The 26,402-nt window shown below is 69.4% G+C and overlaps 1 protein-coding gene across 1 annotated transcript in view; it reads right to left on the bottom strand.

Moving 5' to 3' along the window:
• AGO2 (argonaute RISC catalytic component 2) overlaps positions 1-25,174 on the bottom strand; it is a gene marked incomplete at both ends in the record, with an annotated part of 51,985 nt that extends 26,811 nt beyond the window's left edge. Inside the window, one exon of the mRNA XM_084229283.1 lies at positions 25,153-25,174. Within this exon, the coding sequence (XP_084085409.1) occupies positions 25,153-25,174 (22 nt within the window). The remainder of the gene's footprint in view (positions 1-25,152) is intronic.
• Positions 25,175-26,402: the final 1,228 nt, after the last annotated feature.

The following is a 26,402-nucleotide window of genomic DNA, read 5'->3' as shown; positions in this document are numbered from 1 at the left end:
CCCACCCTCAGCGCCTCCCGCGCAGAGCACCCCTCTCCACGTCGAGCCCATTCCACACTAGAACCCACACTGGAAAGCATCGCAAGTGCCTGTCCCCACCCTGGCCACAGCACGTCCGCAGGAGAGGGGCCGGGGCGGCGGGAGGGGCAGCAGACCACCAAGGCAGAGGAGCAGACTCCTGAGTGTGGGCCAGGCCAGCCCTGCCCCGCAGGGCCCTTCACCAGGGAGGGTTTTTACTGCCACGGACAGCGGACACATGGCCCCCCGACTTTCCCTGATCCCATTAGCACAGTTCAGTTCTTCAAGAAAGAACAAGCATCTTCCCAATAGCAGACACCTTTCATTTTTTGCTCAAATGGTTTCCCCCAAATCCTCATTTTAAAAATCTTCCTTTCACTTGGATCCTGTGCACACATGGGTGTATGTGAGCACACGCGTGTGTGCCTTTGAGTGTGCGTGGTTGTGTCTTTTCTTTCTTCCGTGACTGTATTTCTGACCCAGATAAGCTCAGAGCCCTTGGGCTACTTTCTGACTTGGTTTTCTCTCTGTGAGGAAACGATGGTGCTCTCCCACGCCCAGCCGCCCCGGCACCCAACCCCAGGAGGCTCAGGCTGCCCCTACGCCAGGGGCCATGCACAGACGGGTGAGCAGCAGCCTGGGCCACCGGGTGCTCCCCCAGGGAGCTTGGGGCTCAGAGGCGACACCTGACCCGTCCGGCCAGGATCCAACCACACCCAGCAAGGCCAGCACTGCCCGATGGCCGCTCCCGCCAGCAGCCCGGGGCACCCACTGATGCGGGGCCCTGTTCTCGGGAGGACCCCTCCTATCCAGCCAGAGGAACCTGGGATGTGGAGTCTAAATTCAACCCCAAGAAGCCTGGGCCCTGGGAAGTGCCCCCACAGAGCCACAGCAGTCCGGCGCCTTGGCCCTGCGCTGGAGGGCCCTCTGCCTCCAAGACAGAAAGCTGCTTCTCGCAGGGCCCCAGGGGACACAGAGCTTTCATGAGCTCTTTTTTTTTTTTCCCCAAAGATTTATATTTATGCATATAAGGACTGGGGTACAGGCCAGAGATGCGGGGGGTGAGAGGACTCCCCAGAGACAGAGCGGGGAGCAGAACAGGAAGACTGACGAAACCCACTGCTGAGGGGAGCAGCGGGGAGACAGGAGAGGTCTGCTGCACCCTGTGGGTTGTTCCCTGGCCAGGGATGGAACTCGTGCTGCAGAGGCTGGGGACAGCTTCATAGGTTGCATCTTAACCCCTCGCGCCACCAGGGAGGCCCTTTCCCGAGCTTCTTAAAGGAGCCTTGAAGCTCCACGGGAGAGGTGAGGTCTTTGGGACGTGAAGGTGTCCAAGCTCGGGCAGTCACCGGCTGCGCAGCCCGCCGATGTCCCCAGGCACAGCAAACCCGAGCGCCCGGGCCTGCTTCTCCTACCTCCTTCCTAACCCGCCTCCCATCTCTTTGCCAACCGCGCTGGGGAGTATGGGCCGCTGTGCACAGTCCCTGACGCCAGCCGGTGTTAACAGGGGGGCGCGGGGAGTGGCCTGTCGGGTCGGGTGTTTCTTGCTTTTACTAAGGGAAGCCCTGACGGCCTGTGGGAGGCGCGTGGAATATAAACTCTGCAGATGCGGTGAGCAGCTTTCCAAGCAGAGGGGATGGGGAAGGCAGCTTCCCTGCCAGGAGCCCGAATCCCGGCGCGCTGGCCCTAGGAGGCCCCCATGGCTGTCCTCACGCTCCGAGGGCAGCCCCGGGTGCACAGCACGAAACACGCAGCAGGAACGCAGGCTGGACAGGCCCGTGTGGCCGGGGAGGGTGAGCCAGAGCCGGGCCCCCGCCATCAGGGATGACGTGGGAGATCAGGGAGATGACCCGGATGTCACCGCGCGTCTCCCACAGTCCATTCTCTGCAGTGGAACTGGGGTGGGGACAGGGAGGTGCAGGAAAGGGGGGCGGAGCCCCCAAGGTGCGAGCTCCAGAGAGGTTCCCTCCAGCCCAGGGCATGGGCTCCCTGCTGCCCTCCTGCCAGGGCTCCCAGAAGCCAGTGCCATCTGCATCTGGGAAGACCTCACCAAGGAGATGCCTCTGAGGCCCCTACTGGGGCCCAGGCGCCTGCTCAGCAGGGACCAAGCCCCAGAGCCCTGCCTGTAGCTACGACTTGGCCTCACCGCCCAGCCAGTGCCCTGCCAGCCCAGCTGGCACCGGGGGCCAGACACCCTCAAGAAGTTCAGGTTCTGCCTTCAACAAAATGACCCCAGACACCCCAGAGGCAAGCTGTCCAGCCCCCTCCAACTCTGCAGAGTGCTCTGCGGGCACAATCCCGCGGGTCCTGCCTGCCTCTGTCCTGGGGCAAATCCCTGGTGGACGGGAAGGCGGGTCCGCCAAGCCTCGCTTTCATCCAGGACCCTGGGTGGCCTTGGGGGAGGGGCCTCAGCTATGCCCAACTGAGCCCCCCCCCCACCCCTGCCTAGCGGGCCCCAGCCCTGGCCCAGGTCCAGGCACCACGTGCTTGCCAAGCCGCTGTGATCATGGCCTCGTAGCTTAAAAATTCCATTTAGAGCCGCATCTCAATCAGTGAACGGGAAGCGCAGTGAATGAGTAATCGACTTCCTGTATGAGTAACTGGGGCGCAGCAACAGAAGTGTGGGTGCCGCCGTTCCGGGCAAAGGAAAGCCTTCTGGAGGGCAGTGCCGGGCCCCTGTGGGGCTTGGGCTTCTCCCCACAGAGCAGGGCTGTGTGGCCCCGGCCCCGCATGAAAGCGGGGAGCCCCTCAGCAGCAGCCGATCTTCCCCACACCCCCAAGCGGAGGGCTCACGGGGGCGGGCACACAGGCCAAGGACGTGGACGGGCCTGCCCGCCTCTCAGGTGGGTGGGCGTGGGATGGGGCAGCGATCTCAGCACCGGCCCCTGGGGTCTTCCCCAGGCCTGGCCACGGCAGGACGGGAGGGGTACAGACACAAAGAGAGGGAAGCGGGGCTGCCAGGTCAGGCTGGGGGGCGCCGGGGCAAGCCGAGCCGTGTCGTGAAGTTGTCCTGTGCCAGACCCCCAAGTCCCCCCAGAAAGCGGGCCTCCAGACAGGAACGCCAAGAAGGGCCACACGTCAGGGTCCAGGGCGAAGACGCAGCGTGAAGCCACAGTTGCTGTCCCCTCTCCCGCCTGGGACTGGGGGGGCCCAGGTCCCAGAGCTGAGGCGCCAGGGGACAGTCTGAGGCTGCTCAGTCTCGGGACCAGACCTGCAGGAGCAGGGGGAGGGGGTGGATGAGGCCCCCACGAGGCAGGCAGCCCCACCGTGGGCAGGGACCCTCCCGAGAGGAGGGGTCGGGGCCCCTCCTGGGGTCCCCCATGCACACGACCTCGCTGCAGACACAGCAGCAACAGAGCTGGGCTGGGGGGTTCTCACCTGGGGCACCTGCTCCTCACCTGCCTTCTGCACTTACAGCAGACCCTGAGCACTTTCTCCAGCAGCACCCATGGGTGCTGTTCCCTGAGGAGCGGCACCTGTATCTACCAGGGAGGTGTGACAGATTGGGCGACTGCGTCCACGAATGTCAGCTTCTCTGATTATCAAAGTACTTATCGCAGCGGACAGGAACGCGCCGGTGCTGCCAGTGCGTGGGCAGCCGGCCCAGGTGCGCACGGAGCCGCTTCTCCAGCCTGCCGTCCAAGGCTGCATCCCCCGCGGCGTCAGCGCCCACGGACCCATCCCAGTGGTTCCCAAATTGCCCCTTTAAAGATAAAAGCTGTGCGGAAGCCCCTGATGCAGCGGTCCTGGGCAGCCCTGGGGAGGAGTGTAGACTGCACAGGGGTGATCAGGATTCGCCCGCCCTCCCGCCACTGGCATCAACGATCGACACCTGTGGGCTTACACGCGGGCCTGATGGCGGCACCTGGAGCAGGGGTGGGCCTGTGTGAGCGGGCGCACCTGAGCCCGGAGGCGGAGCATGTAAGGGCGGCGACGCAGAGGACAGAGGGCGGCAGAGGACGGGGGTGGTGGGGTGCAGAGGAGACCAGCCAGCCCTCTGGCCCCGGCCTGCCCTGCGCCTGGCTGCCTCACTACAGGTGCTGTGCAAGGGTCATGAAAAGCCTGGAAAAACCGCCGAGGGCTCCAGGACAGTCCTTTACCCGTCTCCCGGGTCACAGAGAGCCTGCCCCGGGCCTGCTGGCACTCCACGCGCTGGGCAGGCACCCCCATGGCTGCCACCACCCCAGTGGTCAGGCCTCCGCCCGCCCTCCACAGCACCCGTGCCCACAAGCCGTGGGGTCTCTGCCGGGGGCAGGGCGGGAGCGCCGAGGGTCCTGGAGCCTTGAAGCTGTATCTGTACGAGCCTTCGGCGGGACAGACGGGGACAGATGGACACAGAGCAGGGGCCAGGCCCAGGGACAGCAGGTGCCCGTGTCCACTGCAGACACAGCAGAGCACCTTTGACTCGTTTCAAAACCATTTACAGACCCGACGCTCGGCCACACGCTGGCCTGGCATTCTGGTGACCGCACGGCGGCTTTTCTGTCACCCTGTGTGTCTTATTGTGTCCTGAGATTACTCTGGGAAGGGAGGCAGCCGTAGCTCTCCCAGCTGACAAGGGGTGCATAGCCCTGAGGTAAGACCCACCGGCTCCCCGCACGGCGAACACGGCGCCTGGGCTCCAGAGGACGCCCCGCCCCCACTGCGCCCAGCTGCAGGCCCGAGGGGGAGGCTCCACGGCTGCCCGGCTGATGCCCGTCCCTGATGTCATACGCCTGTGCAAGGTACCGGTTGCCATGACAACCGGCTCTCCAGGCTCCTTTCTGCTCATTGCCCAGGCCGCCTGCCTGCCAGCCACACCCAGCAGGGAGGAGGGGCTCAGACGTCAGACACCGCTGGGGCCACCCCCAGAAGCCAGGAGCACAGGGCTGGGTCGCGGCCACCTGAGAGCAAGCCTGGGGGGGGCAGGAGGGCGGGCAGCACATGCACCCCCAAGGGCTTGGCTGGGAGGATTTTCCTGGCGAGGCAGGTGTGGGCCCTCACAGGGAGGGTCACGCCTGAGCCTCTCCCCACCCTCCCGCACCCATAGCGCCCCACATGGGCAGCAGCCCCGAGCGAGCAGTGCCCACCTCAAGGCCAATAGCAACACCCCGACCACAGATGACATGTCATAAATCACAGAATTTGGAGCCAGGGTCGTCATGGAAACCGAGGGGAGCCAGCCCCTCCCTGTCCTCCGGGCCCCCAGTTTGTGTCACGGGCAGATAGGCCGGCTCTGGGCAGGGCTGGGGACCGAGGTCAGGGCCTAAAGGCTCACCCAGGAGAGCCAGGCTTCCCAGAGGGGCACGCCCTTCCTGCCCACCCCCGCCCCGTCCTTCCCTCGCCTGTGGTGAGTCCTGTGACCTGACAGGCCAACCCCCGCTCCGGGGACCGAGGTGGTCCTGGAGGGGCCGCGATCCCGCCACGCCGTGCAGACAGCCCGACTCTCACGGCCTCGGCTCCCGCCCAGCCAGGGGGCCTCAGGGTCTGTGCCGAAGGCCGTGCTGCTGCGCTGGGTCCCGCTAGGCCTGCGGGGCGCCAGGCCCGCCCCCCACGACTAGAGAGCTTCCACCCAAACACCAGGAGCTACTACAAAGCTCTTTCCAGAACCCCCTGAACCTCCCCCCAGAACTCCCTGTTTAAGAGGGGGCACAGCCAGCCACTGCACAGGCCGGAGTGCGGCGGCACAGCTCGGCCTAGCACGGGCCACGCAGCACCAGCCGGCAGCCGCGCCTCTGCCGTCTCTGTGGGCAGGCGCCCGAGGCTCTGGGCGAGGCGGCTCAGGGCCGCCATATGCTGGGGGCGTCTGAGGGCATCAGACCGGCAGGCAGGGTCCAGCTGGAGCCAGAAGAGGGCTGGTCGTGCTCAGGGCATCAAACGTGGCCACGGGCCCTCGGGTGAGGAGACTGGAGGTGTTCTCAGGACCAGGCGCTGAGGGGGCAGACAGCAGCACCTGCCTCCGCGCCGGGGACAGGACGCCACACAGGTTGGTGCGGCCCGGGGCGGCCGCCAAGCCATGGAGCAGGCCAGGTCAGGCCAGGCCAGGCAGTTCCCAGAGGAAGGGCCAGACCTGGCCAAGTGCCACAACGCGGGGGGACTGGCTCCCGCGGCAGCCCGGCTGCGGCTAGGCAGAGCCTGGACAGAGCGCTTGTCCTCACGCCAAAGCCCCAGAACGCCCCTCGGCGCCAGCACACACTCCCCGGGGGCCGGGTCGAGGAAGCGCATGACTGCAGCGGGGCGCCCCCGGCACAAGGCCCTGTGGCGGGCGAGCGGGCAGCCCAGGGCAGCAGCCCCCAGGCGCCCCAATGTGTGGGCTCCAGACCCAGCCAGCACTGGGGATCACCCCACCCCCACACCAGGGAGCGGGTGTCGGGGCTGGGGGTGCCACTAGGTGAGCCCCCGGGGCTGCAGCGTCGGGACCTGGGGGCATCAGAGAGGGGGTGGAGGCCGCAACTGCAGCCAGCGCTCCGCGCCCGGACGGGCCCACACCCCGGGGCAGGGCGCCTCACTTCCCCTCGTGCCCTTGGGCAGGCTGAGTCAGTGCCTCCAGCGGGGTGAAGAGGAAAGGGGGTGTCTGAGGCCAGGCGGCAGCCTGCAGGGGTCACAGGTCCTCCCGGGGAGCCCCGCCGGCTCCCCATGGCACTCAGTTCCTGTGAAGCTTTCACTTCTCCGCGCATGTCAAAGTGTCTGGGAAACCCCCATTTCTGCTGGCTCTTGGTGATGCCCAGAGAGGGGGGAGCGGCGGCACCCTGCCCGGAGCAGCCCCGGGACGGCCTGGCCACCATGGCCCCCTGAGGGGCGCCCGGATGCACTGTGACCCCCAGGCCCAGGCCCTGGCAGGGGAGCAGCCGCTGGGCGCTCTTGTTTTCATTGCAAGTTTAAAGAACTTCACTGGCACTCGGTCTTTGTCAGGCTTTTGCGGTTCAACCTGAAACTCCGACCATGATGCAAAGCACAGTCTCTAGGAAAAGGGTCCCCAGGGCGATCCCCGAGCTGTGAACAGACTTTCCCTCCAAGTCGAGAAACGCCCCTGGGCCCAGCGTCCTTCTGCCTCCCAGCACCGGCAGCACCACAAGGGCCGCAGGTGGAGGCAGAAGTGCCCGTCAGATGGGGGCGCCGCCCCCAGGCCGGGCAAGACACCCCCCCTCCCCCACGCTCCTCTGCAGCTCCCCGGTTTCGATGTCTGCCCGTCCCGCCGGAGCGAGGGCCCCGCTAGCTGAGGACCTGGCGGGGCACCCCGGGAGGGCCGCTGGCGCAGAGCAGGGTCTCGGGCACAGCTCCCCTCACTGGCAGCGAGGAGCCCGGCCTCCTGCTGGGAGGCGCGTCCCGGACACCGACGGGCCAGCAGGACACAGCGCGGGCTCCAGCTTCCACCCCCCGCTCCGCAGCGGCCAAGCGCGGGTCTCGGCCAGTGTCCGGCCTCCCTGCCTGGGGGCCCGGGAGTCCGCCGCTGCAGGGGCCTGAGTCCCGTCTACTGCCCAGAGTCTAGCAAGCTCCCTCCCGCCCCCGCCCTCCCACAGCAGCCAGGAAAGCCGGAGGCCCCGGTGGTTCTCTTCGCAGCAGCCGCATCGCCCTGGAACGCGCGCTGCCTTCGCGAGCTCCGTGTAGCTCGGGCAGGACGGCCTCAGTGCAGCGCAGCGGGCGGCGCGAACCTCCCCTGAGAAGTGCTTCCTGCCCTCCCCGGGACCGGCGGCGGGACCCCAGGGCCCAGGCACCCCGTGGGCCAAGCAGACTCGAGCCCACACCAGGGCGTGCAAGCGCTGCCGACGCTCCCGGCAGCAGACACGTCCACCTCTGCAGACAGGAGCCGAGCGCCGCCCCACACATGCCAACCCTGGTCCCCGTTGCTGCCCTGGCTGCCAGGCCAGCAGCTGGCGGGGAGCTCACGCCGGGGAGGAGGGGCGGGCGGGTTCAGGGGCGCTTCAATCGGGACAGCAGAGGAGGAACTGGAATGACTTTCTCAGGATTTGGGGGGAAAACCCTGCATTTTGATGACAAGAAAAATTCCAGGGGCCTCCCTGGTGGCACAATGGTTAAGAGGCAACCTATGAAGCTGTCCGCAGCCGCTACAGCGCCGGTTCGATCCCCACCGGCCACAGAGCAACCCACAGGGCGCAGCAGCCCTCTCCTGTCTCCCCGCTGCTTCCCCCAGCAGTGGATTTCAGTCAGTCTGCCTGTTCTGTTCCCCGCTGTCTCTGGGGAATCCTCTCACCCCCTGCATCTCTGGCCTGCACCCCAGCTTTTATATGCATAAATAAATAAATCTTTAAAAAAATAAAGAAAAATTCCAAATGGATCCACACTATATATATTTCAAAAAAAGGTTGTAAGATTTACTTTCATTTATTTATGCACACAAGAGCTGGGGTACAGGCCAGAGGTGCAGGGGTGAGAGGACTCACCAGAGACAGGGTGGGGGGCAGAACAGGCGGATCCACTGAAATCCACGGCTGAGGGGAGCAGCGGGGAGGCAGGAGAGGTCTGCTGCGCCATGTGGGTAGCTCCCTGGCCGGGGATCGAGCTCTTGCTGCAGTGGCTGAGGACAGCTTCATAGGTCGCGTCTTAACCCCTTGCGCCCCCAGGGAGGCCCCTGCTATTCTGTGTTTGTTTGACATTTTCCAAAATGAAATAAAAACTAAGATGTAAGCTCAGTCCCCGCGCCCTTGAAGACGTCCAGAGGAGCCAGGAAACTTGCCCAACTCGAGATCTGAGGCTGGCCTGGCCCAGGCCCGTCCTGGGCTGCACACGGGAGGGCCGAGTAGGGTCCCCGCCCCCTCCACCTGCACTGCAGCCACGACACCAGTCCCGTGGCCCCTGGGTGCCCTCAGCAGCTGGGGACCAGCCCCAAGGCGCAAGCTGCCAGCGCGAGTCACTCGAACACAAGGTCAAAGCCGCGCTTGGGGCTCCTAGACACACCAGCCCCACCCCCGAGCCCCCTTCTCCGCTCAGCTGACTCAGGCGGGGATTCCCCCACCCCGCTCCTCGCAGGAGTGAGTCATTTTCTGAGGTGGGAAGAAAACCACCTCGGCTCCGCACCCCCAGGCACACACGAGCCAGTGACACGCTGCGCTGGACGTCGGGCCGGGCCGATGAGGGCCAGGAGCCGGTGGCCACCCGCAGACGGGGTCTCCTGGGAGGAGCCTGGCACGGGAGCACCGTGAGCTCGTGGGCGGGGCCTCTGACACCAAGGCCCCTGCCAGGGACCCACCCGGCCTTCCAAGCTTCATTGCATTCCAACGACTCCAGGCGCTGCCACCCGATGCCCCAGCCACCTGGCACCGGCCACCGCCCCGTGAGCTGCCCCCTGGCCCAGCACAGGAGGACGAGAGAGAGAGGAGGAGAGGGCCTGGGCTCACACGGGGCCCAGGTTCCCCAACCCGCTCAGCTGCTAAGCTTCCAGCTGGCAAGGCAGGGGGCCAAGGCCAGGACACACCCACGGCCCCTCAGGAAGGGGTCCTGCTCCCACGCGGAGGGACGGCCGCGGGCTCGGGTCAGCAGCAGCCTCAGTAGCACCCAGCAGGGGCTCCGGTGGGGTGAGGGCATCCTCCTGTCCAGCCCCCTGTCTGCTCCATGCTCTTCCCCAAGACAAGCCCTGGCTCTACGCCAGGCCTGGCCATTGCTGCTCTGGACACTTGTGCTCACCCAACCCCTGTCCGCCCCCTCGCTGTCCCCTCTGCGACCTGCTCGTCACCTCCTCCCCTGTAACCTGGGGCTCCAGCGGACGACTCCCCGAGATTGCAGGGTCGGCGTCCGGCTACCTCGGGCAGGCGGGCAGGGAGGGGTCTTCCAGATGCGGCCGCCCACGGCCCACGAGGCCTCTGCCTTTGCTCACCGCTCACCAGGGCAGTGGCCGGCAACGCCCCACTTTTCCCAACCCGCCCAGCCCTGCTGAAGCTTCCGTCCCCCCTGTGCTTCTGAGACCAAAGGCCATTCTCCCTGGAGGTCAGTATTTTACAGGCTGAAAGCAACGGCTGGCCAGGGTCCACCGGCCGGGCATGAAGACCCACGGGCCCACCAGACGCCATCGACGCGCCAGGCCCAAGGGCTCGTGCATGGCCGCAGCCAGGGCGGGTGCTGGACACGCCCTCCTCACCCTGGTGGGCTGGCCGTGGGGTGGCCTCACCCCACTGTGCTCACAGTGGGGCCGCGTGGACCGCAGGGCCACACGCAGGAGGCACACGCTGGGACCTGAGCACAGGGCCATGGCTCCCGGGCTCCGAGTCCACGCCACCCATGGGGCCGGCAGCCCCCGAGACTCTCACCGCCTAAGCAATGAGGTCCCGGCGCCAAAGCCACGTCGATGCTGTTTCTTTAAAGGCGGAGGCACGTGCAGACACTCACCCCGCCGTTCCTGTCCTTCCAAGCGTCACGGCTCAGGACACACGCCCCAGACAGGCTGACGAGGTCGCGACCTCACCTGACAGACTCGAGAACACCCCGGGGCAGAGGAAGGGTTTCCCCTTTTGAGGTCAGAATGAAATGGTGCCTGAAACCCCCACATCACACATGCAGCCCGTGTGGGGACAGAAGAGCGAGGGGAGGTAAAAAGAAGGCGCGAGAATTAAGGGCAGGACGGGGGTGGGGGGAGGGGCCCGGTGCCTGCAGAGCTGACCGCCCTGGCCGCGGGCCGCTGCCCCCCAAGAAGGCCGTTCTCACAGACCGCCACACGCGGGCAACCCCGTCGTAAGGTGCGGAGAGGGGCTGGAGTCAGCAGCTTGGCGGCCGGCCGGAGGCCCAGGTCTCGGGCAGACCGCGGCCCGGGGCGGCCGAGGGCACGGAAGGCCCAGGTGTTCCGTCGTTCAGAGAAAAAGGAAGTGGGACCCGGTGGTTCTGGGGTGTGAGTTCTGCGACACCGCTGAGCCATCTCTGGCACCGCCCTGCCTGTGATGCCTTCCAGGACTGCGCCCAGGTGGCAAGTGCCACCCGCGCCAGGGGCGGGCCCGGCTCTCACGGCCGGGGCAGAGCCGAGGTCTAGGTGCGCTGGCCCCAGGGCCCACTCCCGCCCGGGCGCTGGCCGTCCTTCTGTCGAGCCTGGCGGGGCTGGACACGGGTGCGGGGGAGGCCACCAGCTACCTCCGGGCAAGGCCGTCAGAGCCCACCGGCATCAGCCCCCACTGCAGCACACGTGGCGCAGCGGCGACTCCAGCAAGGCCAGCTGCCGGCCTGTTGATGGCGCAGAGGATGGGCCTCGGGGGTCTGCAGGGACAGCCGAGAAGTGGGCCGTCCCCTTCCCTCCACGCTGGCCGGGCTTCCGAGGCCGGGTCACCGAGGCCATGCGGCTTCCAGCAGCCTCTGGAAACGCTCCCTTTGCAGACACTTCCCTTGACAGCTTCCTCAGGGGGCGCCGCCCAGCCAACAGGGAGAGGTGCCCAGCTGAGGCGACCCAGGAGCTGTCCCGGCCAGGGGCCACATGTGTCATCCAGGGGCCTGGCGCCAGGCCTTCTGGGGCAGATGCCACCGCGGGGCCTGTGCAGGCCCCTGGCCCCACGCAGCCCACAAAGCAGGAAGAGCCAGGTGTGCTTCACACACTCAGATGGGGGGACCCCCAGAAACAGATAGTGGAGCTAATGCTTTGAGACCTGCTGAGCCCCGCCAAGCTCCCTGCGGGGAGGGGCCCCGCTCCACCTGCCGCTCCATCCTGGACGAGCCCTGGGCCCCGGGCCCATTCCAGGGCCCACGGTGCCGGCCGCCGCCGTGCCGTCTGGCAGACAGTCGGGCTGCAGCGCAGCTAAGCCCTGGACGAAACAGGCCTTCTGGTACAGGGTGGCTCAGAGGGTCCTCTCTAGGGCAAAAGGAAAACAAAACAAAAAGTTGGCCAGCTCAGAGAGAGCGGGGCCCCCGGGGAGCCAGGGCTGATGCAACACGGGTCTGAGTCTGCGCCCATGTGTCTGCTCAGCAGCCTGCCGGCCCCCGCGACCCGCCCATGGCTGGAAGTGTCACGAGGAACAGCCGTCGAGGCAGGGCCCTGGCCCCGGCCCCAGCGCTGCTGCGGAGCCCCACAGCAGCACCCTCCAGCCGGGACCCCCAGCCAGCCTCCCTCTAATGCCCCCGCTGCCCAGGGGGCCCCGGCAGACAGACAGGCGGCCGTCCACGCCCACTCAGGAAGACCCCTGCGAGGACAGCACACCAGTCACCCCCAGCCAGGGCCAGAGGTGGTCCCGGACAGCCGCAGGCCCCGCGGGGCGGATGGGCTGGGGCCGGGCAGCCGGGAGCCCAGGCAGCTGCTCTGGGACACCCGGGCCCCCCGCCACCAGCTCGCTGCCTGTGCCTCCTCCCGGGAGCTTCCCCACCAAGCCCCTTGCAGAGGAGCTGACCAGAGGGCCCCCCGTGGCCTCCTGGATACCTGCTGGCCCCCACCGGCCCGTCTGGCCCTCCCCTTCCACCACCTGGCAGATTCCTCCTCCTTCCTGCCCGCTGGCCCCGGAACTCCTGGGTCCTGCACAACACGTCTGCCCAGTCATCCCTCCCAGCACCCCGGGTGGCCCCCCAGTCCTGACCTCGTCACAGGCCCGAGAACCTCCTGCTGGCTCCCTGGCCCCACGCCCAGCAGGGGCCTCACACAGAGACCTGCCCCTGCACTGCCCCTGCGCCCCCGAGGCCCCTCGTTCTCAGTTCCCCAAACCAGGCGGGCCGGGCCCTCCTGGCTCCTCAGAACCCCCTCACTGGGCTGCCAAGACCACTCCCCTGCCACCACCCCCCCGCATGTCCACCTTGTTTTAATCACAAGGCCACGGCTCAGGGAACATTCTAGGCTGCCTCGACCTGCCCTCGCCGCCAGGCGGCCCAGGCCCCTGCCCCCACGGGCCACCTCCGGGTTGCAGGCAGAGCCGGGAGGGCCGTGCATGCAGCCGCACCCAGGAGACCCCGCACACCGGTCACACCATGCGGGGCGGTGAGAGTGACCGCTGTCCCCGCGGGGCCAAGCAGGCCCGGCTGGCCTCCAAGCCAAGCCCAGCGTGCCGTGTCCAGGAAAACGCCACAAGCGCAGGGAAACAGGCCCGGCCCGGGGAAGGCAGCGACCCCATGGCGTCCCCTGCTGAGGGGGCGGGGACCCCGCAGAAACCCCTTCACCACCCCCACCCCACCCCACCGTGCTCCTGGGCGTGCACCGAAGGACAGAAATCAGAAACGCCTCCAAGTCACACAACTCGCTGCTCGCTGCGTCGCCTCTAAGCGCTGGCTTCCCGGAAAGGCACAAGGACTCTGCAGTCAGAATAATTAATTAGGAGCAAATCTGTTGGAAATCAGGCAGATAAAATCCCCAGGACCACGTGGGTGCTGCCAGCAAGCCCGTCCGGGAGAGGCCAGCCCGCAGCTGGGCGCCCAGCCGTGGGAGTCCAGGCAGACCCTGGCAGCGGCACTCGCACTCCCGAAGGCCCGGCAGCAGAGGCGCCCCGCTGTGTGGGGTGAACAGCCGCCGTGTCCCCAGCGCTGCCCGGTGCGGCCCGAGCAGCCCACCGCCAGGAGGGGCCGACAGGGCGGGCGGGATGACCAGCCCGGGGCAACCTGGGCGTGGCGGAGGCCGGGCTGCGGGCGGGGGACCCCACCGAGGCACAGAACCTGAGACTCGGGAGGGGTGCGCCCTTTCCTGGGCGGGGCTGTGGCTTCCGTCATGACCAGAAAAGCTCCAAGAGCTGGGAGCCCGTGAGGGGAGCAACCTACACCCTGATCCAGGCTTACATTTCCTTCCGGAAGCTTCCCCGGGGTGCGGACTCGCACGGAAAAATGAGCAATGACTGACGCAGCTAAGGGAATGCAGAGGAGGGGGCGCCCCGGCCGAGGCCCCCCCGAGCCCGGGCCGTGGAGAGCGGGGCAGGGCACCCGCCTGGAGAGACCACACCTGTGGCTCCGAACCCGGCACAGCGTCTCCGGCCACCACCCAAAAACACACGGTGATTGAGGCTCTTGGCCATTCCCGAGAGGGCCGGGCTCGGCTCCGGCGCCCACACCGCACGAGGCTCCGTGACGGGCGCGCGGGCCCCTCCTCTCCGTGGGCCGCAGACTGGAAAGCCACACCGGCCCTTGTTCCCCACCTGCCGGCAGGCAGCGCCGGGCCCTCCTCGGGGAAGGGGCGGACCCAGCAGCTGCCCACAGGCCGGGCAGATGGCCATGGGAGCACGGAGGGCCCGCAAGGCAGGGCCCTGGAGGCCAGGCTCAGGCTCGAGAGGAGTGTCCTGGGGAGGTTTTGCTCGGACATCTGTACATCACGCCGCAGCCCGGCCTCTCCCTCGCGTCCTGAGCTCCCACAGGTCCTGCTGGAGTCACAGAGCAGCGCTCAGGAGGCTGCTGACCGGCTGCTCTGGAGCGGGCCCGGTCAGAGTGTGTCGGCCCAGGCAGGGTCCCCCTGGACGCACGCTGCGGAGAGAGGGCCAGGCTGGCCCGGGGGGATGCCCAGTGCCGGCTGAGCCGATGCTGACCCTGGAGCCCTGTGCTCAAGTCCGAGCCTGGCTGCCGGGGCGGCCGCCGGTGTCTGCCGCAGGCTCCCACGTGACAGTGACAACGGTGGAAACTTGTCCGCACCCCAAGGACCCAACAGGTCCCCCGGGGAGGCCCGGTCCTCGTGAGCTGGTCACTTCCAGGTGACGGAGCCTGCGTCTCGGCGCACAGCCCGCGCCGGGGTCTCGGCTTGGGACACGCCTCCAGCAGGCGTCCACGCGGAGGACACAGGCTCAGCCTGCGCTTGGGCACGGGAGCCCTCACGGGGCCATCGGCAGGCCTCAGGCCCCCCGGCATCACAGCAACCGACGCCTTCAGCTCCTGCTGTAACCTTGAACGCGTGACCATGGACAGGGAGACCCCCCTGAACAAAGCGCCGCGGGGGCCTCGCCGTCTGAGAGCAGAAAGAGGCCCGACGCTGTCTGAGTTTCCCGGGCGTCCCGCAGCCCCGCCTCAGCTTGCCCGGGAGCAGGGCCAGGAGGGACGCCACGCCCCACACCGGGCTGCCGGCGAGACCCCAGTGGTGGGTGCTGACCTCCTCCCACCGCCGGGCCTCGCTCGGCCTGGGGAGTGAGCCACGGCACCAGACACCCTCTCCGGGAAACCAGCGCCCCCAGAACGGGAAGGGACAGCGACGAGGCGCCGGAGTAAACGGAGCTGATCGGTCAGCACGGCCCGTCCTAGCGCTCGCCGCGCCGCGGGCCAGAGGGTCGGGCTCGTCACACGTGCCTCTGGGGGCAGCCGGCCCGATGCTGACGTCAGCAGCCGGCCGGGGAGGACGCAGGGCCCTCGGGGCTCAGACCCCGGCGGCATCCGGGCGCCCGGGGCTCGGGCAGAGCCGCCAAGTGTCCTCCAGTTACTTCAGTGTCCACAAGGATTTATCAAGCGCGCCACGAGACAGCAAACGGTCACTTCAAAACACGCGACGTCGCGGGGGAAGGATCTGCGCAAACAGCCCCCTCCCCGCTCTCAGCGGCGGACCCGGCACAGCCCCAGCGCGTGCCCAGAAGGGAGTCGCCGGAGCCCCAGGCCGCCCCCTTCCTTCCCCGAGTTTTAGCTGGACCCGGACGGCGGCTGCCCGCCCCCTCCACACCCGCGGCAGCCCCACAGCCGCCGGGCTTCAGCCGCTCCCACAGGCTGAGCGGGGAGGGCTGGCGGCACAAGCGAGAGGCAGGGGCACCCCAACAGCTCAGCGTGTGCGCCCGCGGCGGGGCTGCTTCTCGCTCTGACGTGCAAAGGGAGGGGGATGGCAGCAGGACCCAGGGGTGCAGGCTCAAAGGCCGGTCGTGCTGCGCCCCTACGGGCCCGTCCCAGTGGGGGGGGGGGGGCGGAGGGCGGGGGGCTCTCAGACTCTGGGAGAACACCCGACATGCCGGCAGAGGGCGGTCAGTGGACACGCCCGCCCGGAGCAAGGAGCTCTGCAGGACCCGCCTCACGGAGCTGGGGGGGGGCCCCACCACCCCACAGACTCAAGTCGCCGCTGGAAAAGGGCAAAGTGAACTTAGGGCACGACGCGGCAACGCCAACAACGTCCCCCCAACGTTCAACTGGTGGTTCTCTAATTAGAGGCGGAAAATCCAAACCCACTTAGCTCCGAGTCAATCTCTCCCTTTCCTTCCGTAATGAAGCTCGTGCCGCCACGAAGAATCCCCCTTAGAAGAGTCTGTTGGCCGGATTTTGGCGTCGCGATGCGGCCACACAGGCCACGTGCTCGCCCCCCACCCGCGCCCCCGTCCTGTGCCCGACGACGCCCGGGGCCCAAGGCTCCACTTGGGACCCGGTGCTTCTGAATGTGTGACCCCAACCTCCCGGGCTTGTTTCCTCACTTCCAAAACGGGGGCGCGCCTGCACCCACAGCGCCCGTCGCCGCAGTGGCGCTCGGTCTGCACGGGTGGCGCATGCCTGCGGCCACAGCCATCCCCGCACCCCTTATTTTGCAAGCACTGTCAGCTGCTTCTTGGGTCCTGCGATCATGCCGGAAACGGCACTTTTCATTTTAAGCCTGAACATACCGTTCGCCAGAGGCCGGCGTTCAACACCCGGTGGCTTCTAAAGCTACCGAGTGGCTGGCGCCGGCGCCTCTGGCCTGGGGGTGGGGTCCCGCCGGCCCACTGGTCGCTGCCCCGGGCCGCCCCCAGGGTCCACCTCCCCAGGGCCCTGCAGGCAGCTGCCTCCGGCAGCCACAGCCCTCCCCGCGCCGAAACAGCTGCGGGAGCAGCGGCTCAGATTCCAGGGCGGCAGCCAACAAGAAACGGGCTCCCCGCTGCGGCACAGGGCCGGCGGGAGAAGGGGTGGGTGCCGCGGCACACCAGGCAAGAACCCACTTCTGTGGGCTGCGACGGGCTCGGGGGCTGGACCGGCTAAGCTCCGGGAGGCTCTGCTCTCTGGACGGCGCCGACGCTGCCGGCCCCGCTGGGGGCCCATCCTCTCGAGGCCTGTTTCGAATTAAAAGGCACTATTGAGTTACAGGCTCACGTGTCTGCTTTGTTTAGAAAACAACTCTGACCACGTCCAGGAACAGTGGCTGAGAGGCCCGAGGTCTGTCCGCAGACAAAGGTACTCCCGAGCAGCATGACGGCGCCCGGAGCCACGTGGCCGGCCAACCTCACCCTCCGGGGCCGCGCTGGGGCAAAGGAGGCCGGGTCGGCTCGCTCCGGTGCTGGGCTCACTGGCAGCCACCGTTGCTGTCCACACCACGCCGGCGCCCGGGTCCAGCCAGCTCGGGCCCCAGCACCCAGGGAGCCCCCACTGCCTCGTCAGCACCCCGCTTCGTGCAGTCCGGACTAGCCCCAGGCAAAGCTGGCACAAACTCAAGTCGGGGTGATCCTCAGAGCCCTCTAAGCAGCGCGCAGCCTCCTCCCGCCACGGGACAGCCACCCGGTCAGCAGCGAGGGGCGGCCCAGGCACCAGAGCCCCAGCGAGCGCCCATCCCCTCCGGGCCATAAGGCGGTCACGGGCGCCGCGACAATCACACTGGGTGGACCGGTCACGAGGACCGTCAGTGACCGCAGGGAGAGAGCGATTGTCTGTTGCAGCCACAAGGGCCTCTATACTACGCGGAAGACACGAAACATTACGAACTTCAGTAACAAGACCAAGCACCGCTGGCGTCCCCTACGCAGGAACAGGGACGTACCATGCAGAGCGTAGCCTGGGGGTGGCTCCCCCCCAGGGTGCAGTTCCTGCCCATCATCCTGGTATCCCCAAGAATGGGAGAGCCCAGGGAAGTGAAGAGGGCTCGTCTTCCCACCCCCTCAGCTCTGGGGTGCAGCACCAGCCTGGTGAGGGGTCTGTGGTTAGCCTGGGCACCGAGCTTGCCTGTCTTAGTGCCGCTGTCTCCTGGCTACAGTCTGTCTACTCCCGCTGCCTGCACACACCTGCACACACACGTGCACACACACTGCTCTGACCCCAGACAGGGCCGCCTGCTCTCTGTGAGCCCCTGTGCCAGGTGCTGGGAGCGTGGCCCCTGGGACGCGGTTCTGCGGTTCTGCCCTCCAGCCGCTTACAGCAGAGGCCGAGCCCACACAGGAGCACTGGCTGGGACCAGGAGCTCCAGCTTATGAACACCCCGACCTTCGCAGGAAAACCAAGGGGACTGTGGCACCCATGTATGGGACGGGGGGGGGGCGCACCCACGTCCCACAGCTAGTGACCCCCGGGAGGCCCCAGGGTCCACACTGTAAGTGCTGTCGACACACACGCCCCCGCACGAACGACACCCAGAACGTTCGGCCTATTGGCTGAAGAGGGACGACGTGGAATCAGAAACGTCGTCCACTCTCAGCCGTCCACCCGCGCGCAGAGCTGGAGGGAAAGCCGCACGCGGGAGCGGCACTCTCTGACGGTGCGCGAGCTTTGGTTTTGACTCGCAGCGCCGCCTCCGGTCTTCCAGACGCATTCCTGCCCTGGGGAGGGACAACGTTTTAAGCACCAGAATCAAAGGTCATGCCCACACTGAAGAGACTCCCGGGTGGGCACCTCCTGGGCGACCGGGCTTAGCCACTGCCCTCCCACCCCGTCCGGCCACACGAGCAGCGAGCTGAGCGTCTCCACGCGTGGCAGCCGCGGCCAGCCCAGGGATGCCCAAGGCGCCGGCCCCCACGCAGGGACAGCGGGCAGGGCCAGAGGCCAGGGCGCCTCTTCAGCACGTCAGATTAAGCACCACGTGAGCAGCCGCCGGCTCCCGCTCCAGACTAGGCCCGGCGGTCACGATCCTTTCCCCTGCTCACGACGGAAGCCGCCACGGCCCCGCCACGGCCCACGCGGCTGCTGGATGGTGCCCGCGAGACCCGCGTCCTGCCGGGCGCCTCCGCCGCGCGGCTCGGGCTCCTCTCAGCTCCTGTTCTCGCCGGCAGAGACGCTCCCGGGGGTGCGCTGCTGGGGCCCGATGCCGTGTCCGCCCCTGGCCTGCCACGAGCACTAACTGAGCTGCGCGGGTGCCGGGACGCGGGGAGAGAAACCAGCAACCCCGCGGGGCAGGTGCAGGCCCAGCCGCGGCTCCGGCGGTGACGGGCAGGGGACAGAGGCGGCGAGTCCTCGCTGAACCTCGCCCACAGGTTCTTGGAAGTGGCGGCTGAGGAGAAACGTCCCGGGAGGAGCCGGCCTGCCGCGGCCTCACCGACACGAAAGCAAAGGCGGACGCCGCCCGGTCACAAAGCATCCCGGCTGCAAGGAGGCCCCAGCGCTGGGGCTCACGCAGCCGCGCTCGCACCCCTCGTGCCGGGCAGGGCGCAGGCGGCCAGAGCCCGGGCGGGGAGGAAGCCCCCCGCCACGGAGGAGCCAACCCAGACAGCGGCCCGGGGGCCCGGCGGCGTGTTCTCACCAGCGTCACAGCGAAAATGACGTTGAAAAGGACCCGACGGAGCTCAGGAGGCTGCCGACCAGCGAAGGGCGCGGAGAGAAGGGGCCGCGGGGGGCCGCCCTTCCTGGCTGGGGACGCGGAGCCGCAGGCCAGAGGCTGCCCCACCGACGGCCTCGTGGGCACACCTGCCCCCCACTCCCGGGCCTGGCCAGCAGGCCTGAAATTGCTTTCTGTGTGCGCGAGGCCTGGGCAGATTAGCAGACACGTAAATTAATTAAGCTGTAAAGCTAGCAGGGCCCCTGTGGCGTCAGGCCGGACCCAGAACCCAGAAGGACGTGTGGCTCGGGGCACACGGCGCAGGACCAAGTGCATGTGGCACGTGTGTGCCCCCAGGGCCCGCGGGAGGGCCGGCGGCGAGGCCCAGCGGCAAGGGCACACCTCGGACACCAGCCTCTGAGGAGGCTCTGAGGCCTGTGGAAATGGACTGGGTGGGGCAAGTGCACGGCAAGCTGGGCCCTTGACCACGGCTGGGCGCTCTTGCCCTGGCTCCGGGCACGCTGCCTGTGCTGGCACTGAGCGCCCACCAAGACCAGGGACTTCCGTCATGGCCACCCCTCGGCCAGCTGGCTGGAAGGCAGGAGCCCGCGGGTCTGCGTCCACTGTGGTCACCAGTCCCGGGCACCCGGCCAAGCACACTGCCGGCCACCAAGACCGGGAGGCCCTGACACTGGACACGGCCTGGACGCGGGCATCCCACGCGTGCTGCTGCAGTCAGTGTGCGTGGTCAGCCTCGCTGTGTTTGCCTAGTCCTGGGGTCCACATGGACTCAGCTCCGGCCTCTGGAAATGGACGCGGCTACCAGGCAGGTCTGGGCAAAACAGCTCCTATTAAATATTGGTGCTACATAGGCAACTAAGAGAACCCAGCAGAAGCGGCTCATGACGTTAAAGCCTCCATTTCTAAACGGCCTGATGACAAGATGTTGGTGGGACGTGGAGCACTGCTGGCTGGAGGCCCCGGGCTCCCGCAGCGGCCAGAAGCCCAGAGACGCGGCGCCATCAGCCAGTCGCAGGCACCCAGGACCACATCCCCAGCAGCGCACGTGCCCGCCCAGGCATCGCGGGTGCAGGCCCAGCAGATGGGCCTGGCAGCACCGTGGATGGTCGCAGCACAGAGAGCCAGCGTGCTGACTCAGGACACAGCTCGTGCCCCAGAGGCCTGTGTCAGTGACGTGAAGGGTCACGCAGAGTGGCCACACGAGGGAGGAATGCCACGTGGGCAGGCGGGGGCGGGCTGGCTGCACACTGGGCACGGGCTCCCGACAGGGCCAGGAGGACGCACACGTGCGAGTGGTGTGTGGGGCCTCCCTGGGGATGCAGGGGTTAAGTCTCAGCACCGTGAAGCTGTGGGCAGCCACTGTGACACAATCCAATCCCCGGCCAGGGAGCTACCCACACGGTGCAGCAGACCTCGCCTGCCTCCCCACTGCTCCCCTCAGCAGTGGATTTCAGTGGATCTGCCTGTTCTGCTCCCCGCCCTGTTTCCCCGCAACTCTGGCCTGCACCCCAGTTCTTATATGCATAAATAAATAAAAATAAATCTTTAAAAACAAAAGGCGTGCGCTGTATGAATTTCACCTCAATTTCCCAAAAGGCTGACACGCCGAGAGGGCCCCTTCTCCCCCGAACGCGGACCGCTCCTCCACTCCCTTGGCCAGCAGCACAGACGTACTGGAATGGGCCCCACTAGTAAAAAAACGTGCCGGGAGCTGCAGGATCAGCCTCAGGAGAGGGGAGGCCGCCGGGGCTGCGACAGGTGCAGGGAGAAGCTGAAGCCGGGGAGGCGGGGCTGCCTGGGGGGAGACGCCTCCCTAGGCCTGAAACCCATGGTCTGAAAGGACTTAGCGAGAAGCTTTGCTCACCATCATTCCTCGGCGTGCGCTTCAAGCCACCTTATTTCAATGCAAAGACAAACACACACACACACCACACCTACCGGAGCAGCGCCTGGCCCTGGGACAGTCCCGTGGAGAGCCCCGGGCACACCCCTGCAGGAGTCTCCAGGGTCCCCCGCCTGGCACCCCCACCCTCCTGCGAGCCCAGCCTGGGCTCCGCCGCCAGCGCCAGGACGGGGTGTCCCGTCAACCCCTCAAACAGGCGACCCGGCCCCTGGCGTCCTCCTCCGGGCGCGGCCAGCAGCGCCAGAGACCACAGCTCCGGCCCCGGGCCGCGGCGCAGGCAGGGTGTCTCCGGCGAATGCTCACAAGACCCCACCGTCCCCGTCCACCTCTGGGGCGGGCACCGAAGGCCGCGGTCACTGGCCCAGGGGCTCGCTACCAAGGATGCGCCTGGGGCGGGGCCGCAGCCAGTCCAGCCCACCGGGCGCTCACGCACTGCACCAGCTGGTGCCCGTCCTCCAGAGAAGGGGCATCGGAAAGACCCCCTGGCAAATGGCTGCCCCCACCAGACTCTCCCGTCCCCGAAGGCCAGCGTCATGTGACGCGCCACAGGCTCCTCAGCAAAGCCTCGGGCCTCTCCCCAGGCCTCCCAGAGCCCACCGGCGAGCCTGTCCGTGCAGGTGGGGGGCAGCCTGTCGAAGGCCACGCTGTACCTTCCAATTATACGGGATTTCAGCAAGTGTGCAGACGCCGAGGCGTGGGACACGTTACAATCTTTACGTCCTTTATCTGGAGGCCCATCGACAAGCCTAAGGCCTAAGAAAGGCGTTTGGCTGGGGCCACGTACACCCAATCTGCCCGACAGCCTGTGTCCGCCCACTGTCCCGGGGCGCAGTGCCCACCCCCTGCAGAAGCGGCAGCGCCGACGACCCGGGGCACAGTCCCGGCACAGCCCCCTGTGCATGGTCACGAAGAACAAGGGTGCAGAGGACAAACGGGGGTTGAGGCGTAGAAACACGGAGGGAAAGCAGAGCAGAAATGAGAACAACGTGCCGGGTGACGCGGCCACTGGCAGGAGGGACAGCGGGTGGGCTGTCAGCACTGGGCCGTGCGGGTGGTGCCGGAGGCCCCGGCGGGGGAGGCACAGGGGGCGAGGGGAGAGACAGCCCCAGTGCTGGGGCAGGCGCCGACCCAGACCTGGAGGGACAGGGCGCGGCCCTCGAGGGCGCGCTGGCGACTGAAAGTGAAAGTGGCTGGTGACCGGCCCACAGCTGCCGCGGGCATGGCAGCGGCGCCCCCAGGAAACAGGGCCCTGGCGGACGGGCTCTTTTTAGAGCTGACTGAAGAAAGAAAACTTGGGGGCGGGGGTACACCTGCCTGGAAAAGGGGCTGAACGAAGGGACAGGTCTCAGGTTGGCAGCAGGGAGAAAACTGGGGCGGGGGTGCTGGCTTCACAGTCTAAATAAAGAGCTCAGAGGCAGGAACCAAGTTTGTGTGCGAAGGTTCATTAAAACTCGGGATCCAGAACAATCAGCCGCGAGCACGTTTCCGCGCCAGCCTCGAGCGCGGCCTGCACGGCGTGATAACGGCAGCGGAGCGGCCCGGGCGGCGGGACAGGCGGGGCGGGTGCGGAGACACCGGCCACCGGAGGACGCACCGGCCCGGGGGGCGGGACTCGCGCCACGCCGAGGGCTTCACATTATAAGACAAACTGTGAAGACTCAAGCGCTGCCCCGCGAAGGCTCACGGTGCCGTTCCCCAGACAAAGACCTTCTGGGCTGCTCCAGCCGGTACCACGAAGGGCGACCCACAAGCACGACACAGACGTCGGCGTGGGAGCCAGACGCTCCAGGGGAAACTCTGCTTCTGAGGGCCGCACGGGCCTTGGGAGCAGGAGCTGGTCTCCCACGCTCACCCCAGGTCTCCCCTGCCCCGGCCCCATGTCTCCGCCAGAGCGGCCCCCGCTGCCAGCACACGGGGAGGCCTGGGAGGCCGCAGGCTCCTGGGGACACCTGGGGTGGGCGGTGAGGGGCGCAGAAGGAAAGTGGACTCCCCGCCCCTGCCTGAGGCCCGCGGGGCTGTCACAGAGGCTACTTTGTAGCGAGCCGGCGCTACTGTAACTCCCAGCCTGGCCCTAGGCCGCCGCCCCCACCCGCGCAGGCCCGGGAGGATCTTCAGGTGGTTCAGAAAACCAATCCGTGCACCCGAGGACTTTCGAGGCGCTGAGGCCCCTGCATGCTCAATCGATCATTCTCCCGAGCGGTTCAAACAGCCGGGACGGGACGCAGGAGGGAGGCGCCGGCGTCTGCGGCACAGAAGCCCCCGGCTCGGCGGCGCTCGGCGACCTGCTGGTGTCAAAAGTGCAGGTAGCGGGACCACCGCACCTTCGCCACCTCCCGGGCCAGGCGCCTTCACCGTCCCCGGGGAGCAGACTCGCCATCTCGCTATGGCCTCGGCCCCCAAACTCCCGCTGCCACGAAGCGGGAATTCTGCCGCCGCCAGCGAGCCCGTGGCCCGGCTCGTTCTTCCAGCAGAGCCGCCGGACTCCAGGGTGGGCTGCGGCCGCGCGGGGGCCCTCGGCCCAGCACCCGCCACGCCGACGCGCCCCAGAGCGAGAGGCCACAGAAGCTGTGAGTGACCGGACGGAGCCGGACCACGCCGGGCTACAGCATCTCCCAGGCCCGCGCCAGGTGAGGCGCCGCGGCGGCCGCCCAGGTAACAGGTGCTCCTCCCCGGCCGCGGTCAAGGGCCTGAAAGCCACTTGGCCGGGAGGGTCGGGAGCAGGGGCGGCGGGTGCAGACAGCGGCCCGGGCCTCCCCGGCCAGGTGACCTTGGGAAGCGCCCAGCGCCCGGGGCTGTGGTCGAGCAGCACCAGGAGCCCCGCCGGCCCCAGCACCCCGCGGAGCTTGACCTTCCTCAAGGTTCTTCACTTCCCGGGGCTCTGGCCGCCCAGCTGGGCGCGCGAACAGCGAACAGCGCCGGGCACTGGGGCCCAGGCCTGCCCGGCGCCCTGCGGGGGCGCTGCGGGGAGCCCGAGGGGAGGGGCTCCCGCCGGGCCGGGGCCTCCGCGAGCCGGGGCGGCCGGGCTGTGACGACGCGGCCCCCCTGAGCCCCGGCCCGGGCGCCCCGCGGGCCTCGGCCTGGCCCACTCGGGCGGCGGGCGCGGCGCGCGGGGGGCCCACGGCACAGGGCGGGGCGCGGCGGCGCGGGGGCTTCCGGCTCCCCGAGGGGCGCGGGGCCCCGAGCAGGCCCGGGGCGGCGTGTGGGGCGCGGGCCGGGCCGCCCGGCGGACAAAGGGGCCGGCGAAGCCTGCGCGGCGGCCGGGCCCGCGGGGAATGGGGGGCACGTGCCCGGCGGGACCCGGAGAGAGGCCCGCGCGCCGCGAGGGGGGCCCGGCCGCGAGTTCTGCCCAACTTTCCCCCAAGAAAGGCCGCGGGGCGCCGGGGCGCGCGCCCACCCGGCCCCCCCTCCGCGGCCGGCGGCGACCGGCCCTTGAACGCGCCGGCGTGTCTCGAATGAAAATGAGGCGCGCGCGGCGGTCGGGGGGTTCGCGCGGCGCGGCCGCTCCCGGGGCGCAGCCCCAACCGCCGCCCGCGGCCCCCGCCCGGCCCGGCCCGGCCCCCGCCCCGGGCCGCGGGCGCCGGCGAGAAAGCGAAACCGAGCGCGCCCCGGCCGGGCCTGCGCCCCCGGCCCCCGGCCCCGCGGCATCGGCCCCCCGACCTCCCGGCCCCCCGGTTCCCCGGCCCCCCGGCATCGGGCCCCGCGGCCCCCCGAACCCCGGCCCCCCCAGGCCTCCGGCGGGAGCGCGGCCGGGCGGGCGGGCGGGCGGGCGGGGCGCGGGCCCGGGGCCTACACGCGGCGGCCCGGCCCGGCCCGCTCGGGACCCGGCCGGCGGCGGGCGGGGCGCGGGGCCGGCCGGGGCGCCGCGAGCGGGCCGGGCCGGGCCGGGCCGGGCCGGGCCGGGGCGCCGCGCGGGCCGGGGGCCCCGCCCGGGCCGCCCCCGCGGCGCGAGACTCACCGGGCCCGGCTCCCGCGTACATGGCGCCGCCGAGGGTGCGGCGGGGGCGGCCGCGCGCCACGGGCCCGACGCCGCGAGCCGCGAGGAGCCGCCGCCGCTCGATCCGCCCCGCGCGGCCGCCTCGCCGAACAGGTTTACCCGACGCGGCGGGCGGGGGCGGGGCGCGGGGGGCGGGCGGGGCGGGGCCAGCGGCGGGCGGGGCGCGGGGGGCGGGCGGGGGCGGGGCGCGGAGGGCGGGGCGCGGGGCGCTGGCGGGGGGGCGCGGGGGGCGGGCGGGGGCGGGGCGCTGGCGGGGGGGCGCGGGGCGCTGGCGGGGGGGCGCGGGGGGCGGGCGGGGGCGGGGCGCGGAGGGCGGGGCGCGGGCCGGGGCGGGCGGGGTGGCGCGGAGGGGCGGGGCGCTGGCGCGGGGGGCGCGGAGGGCGGGGCGCGGGCCGGGGCGGGCGGGGCGCGGGGGGCGCGGAGGGCGGGGCGCGGGCCGGGGCGGGCGGGGTGCTGGCGCGGAGGGCGGGGCGCTGGCGCGGGGGGCGCGGGGGGCGGGGCGCGGGGGGCGCGGAGGGCGGGGCGCGGGGGGCGCGGAGGGCGGGGCGCGGGGCGCGCGGAGGGCGGGGCGCGGGGCGCGCGGCGGCGGCGGCGCGACTGGCGGGGCGCGGCGGGCGGGGGGCCCGGAGGGGCCGGGGGCGCCCTGGCAGCCGCTCGGAGCCGCGACGTCTCCCCGGCGGGCGGGCGGGCGGGCGGGGCGGGACAAGGAAGGCGAGAAACACCCCGTTCCCCGCCGCCCCTGCGCGCCCCGGAGCCCCCCTGGCGATGGCGGCTGGGGGCGCACGACCCTCCCGCCGGGGCTCGCGGGGCGGGGGGGTCCCCAGCGCGAGGCCGGGGGCGCGGCCCGACCCGGAGCGCGAGCTTGAGCCGCGCGCCGCGGGCCCGACCACCCCGCGGGGAGCCGTGAACCCCTGGCGCGCCCGACCCCCTCGGGGCCTCCCAGGTGCCGTCGGGGCGCCCCTCCCTGCCCTCCGGGCCGGCCCGCTTGGACCGGAACATTCTCCCGCCCGCCTGAGCCCTGCCCGGCCTCCACGTCCCCGGGGTCCAGCGGGGTTTCGCGCCCCTTCTCCCCGGGGCCGGGCCGGGCCGGGGCGGGGGCCCGCGAGGCCGCAGCCTCCGGCCGCCGAAGCACAGGCCCCGCGGGCAGCCCCGGCCCGGCCCCCCGTGCCCAGCCTCGCTCCTCGCGGTGCCCACGGACACCCCCGAGCGAG

This window comes from Talpa europaea (genome assembly GCF_964194135.1).
Source record: "Talpa europaea genome assembly, chromosome: 3".
NCBI classification, from domain to species: Eukaryota; Metazoa; Chordata; class Mammalia; order Eulipotyphla; family Talpidae; genus Talpa; species Talpa europaea.
Note: the sequence above shows the minus strand (reverse complement) of the source record. Positions and strands in the feature narration are given on the sequence as shown.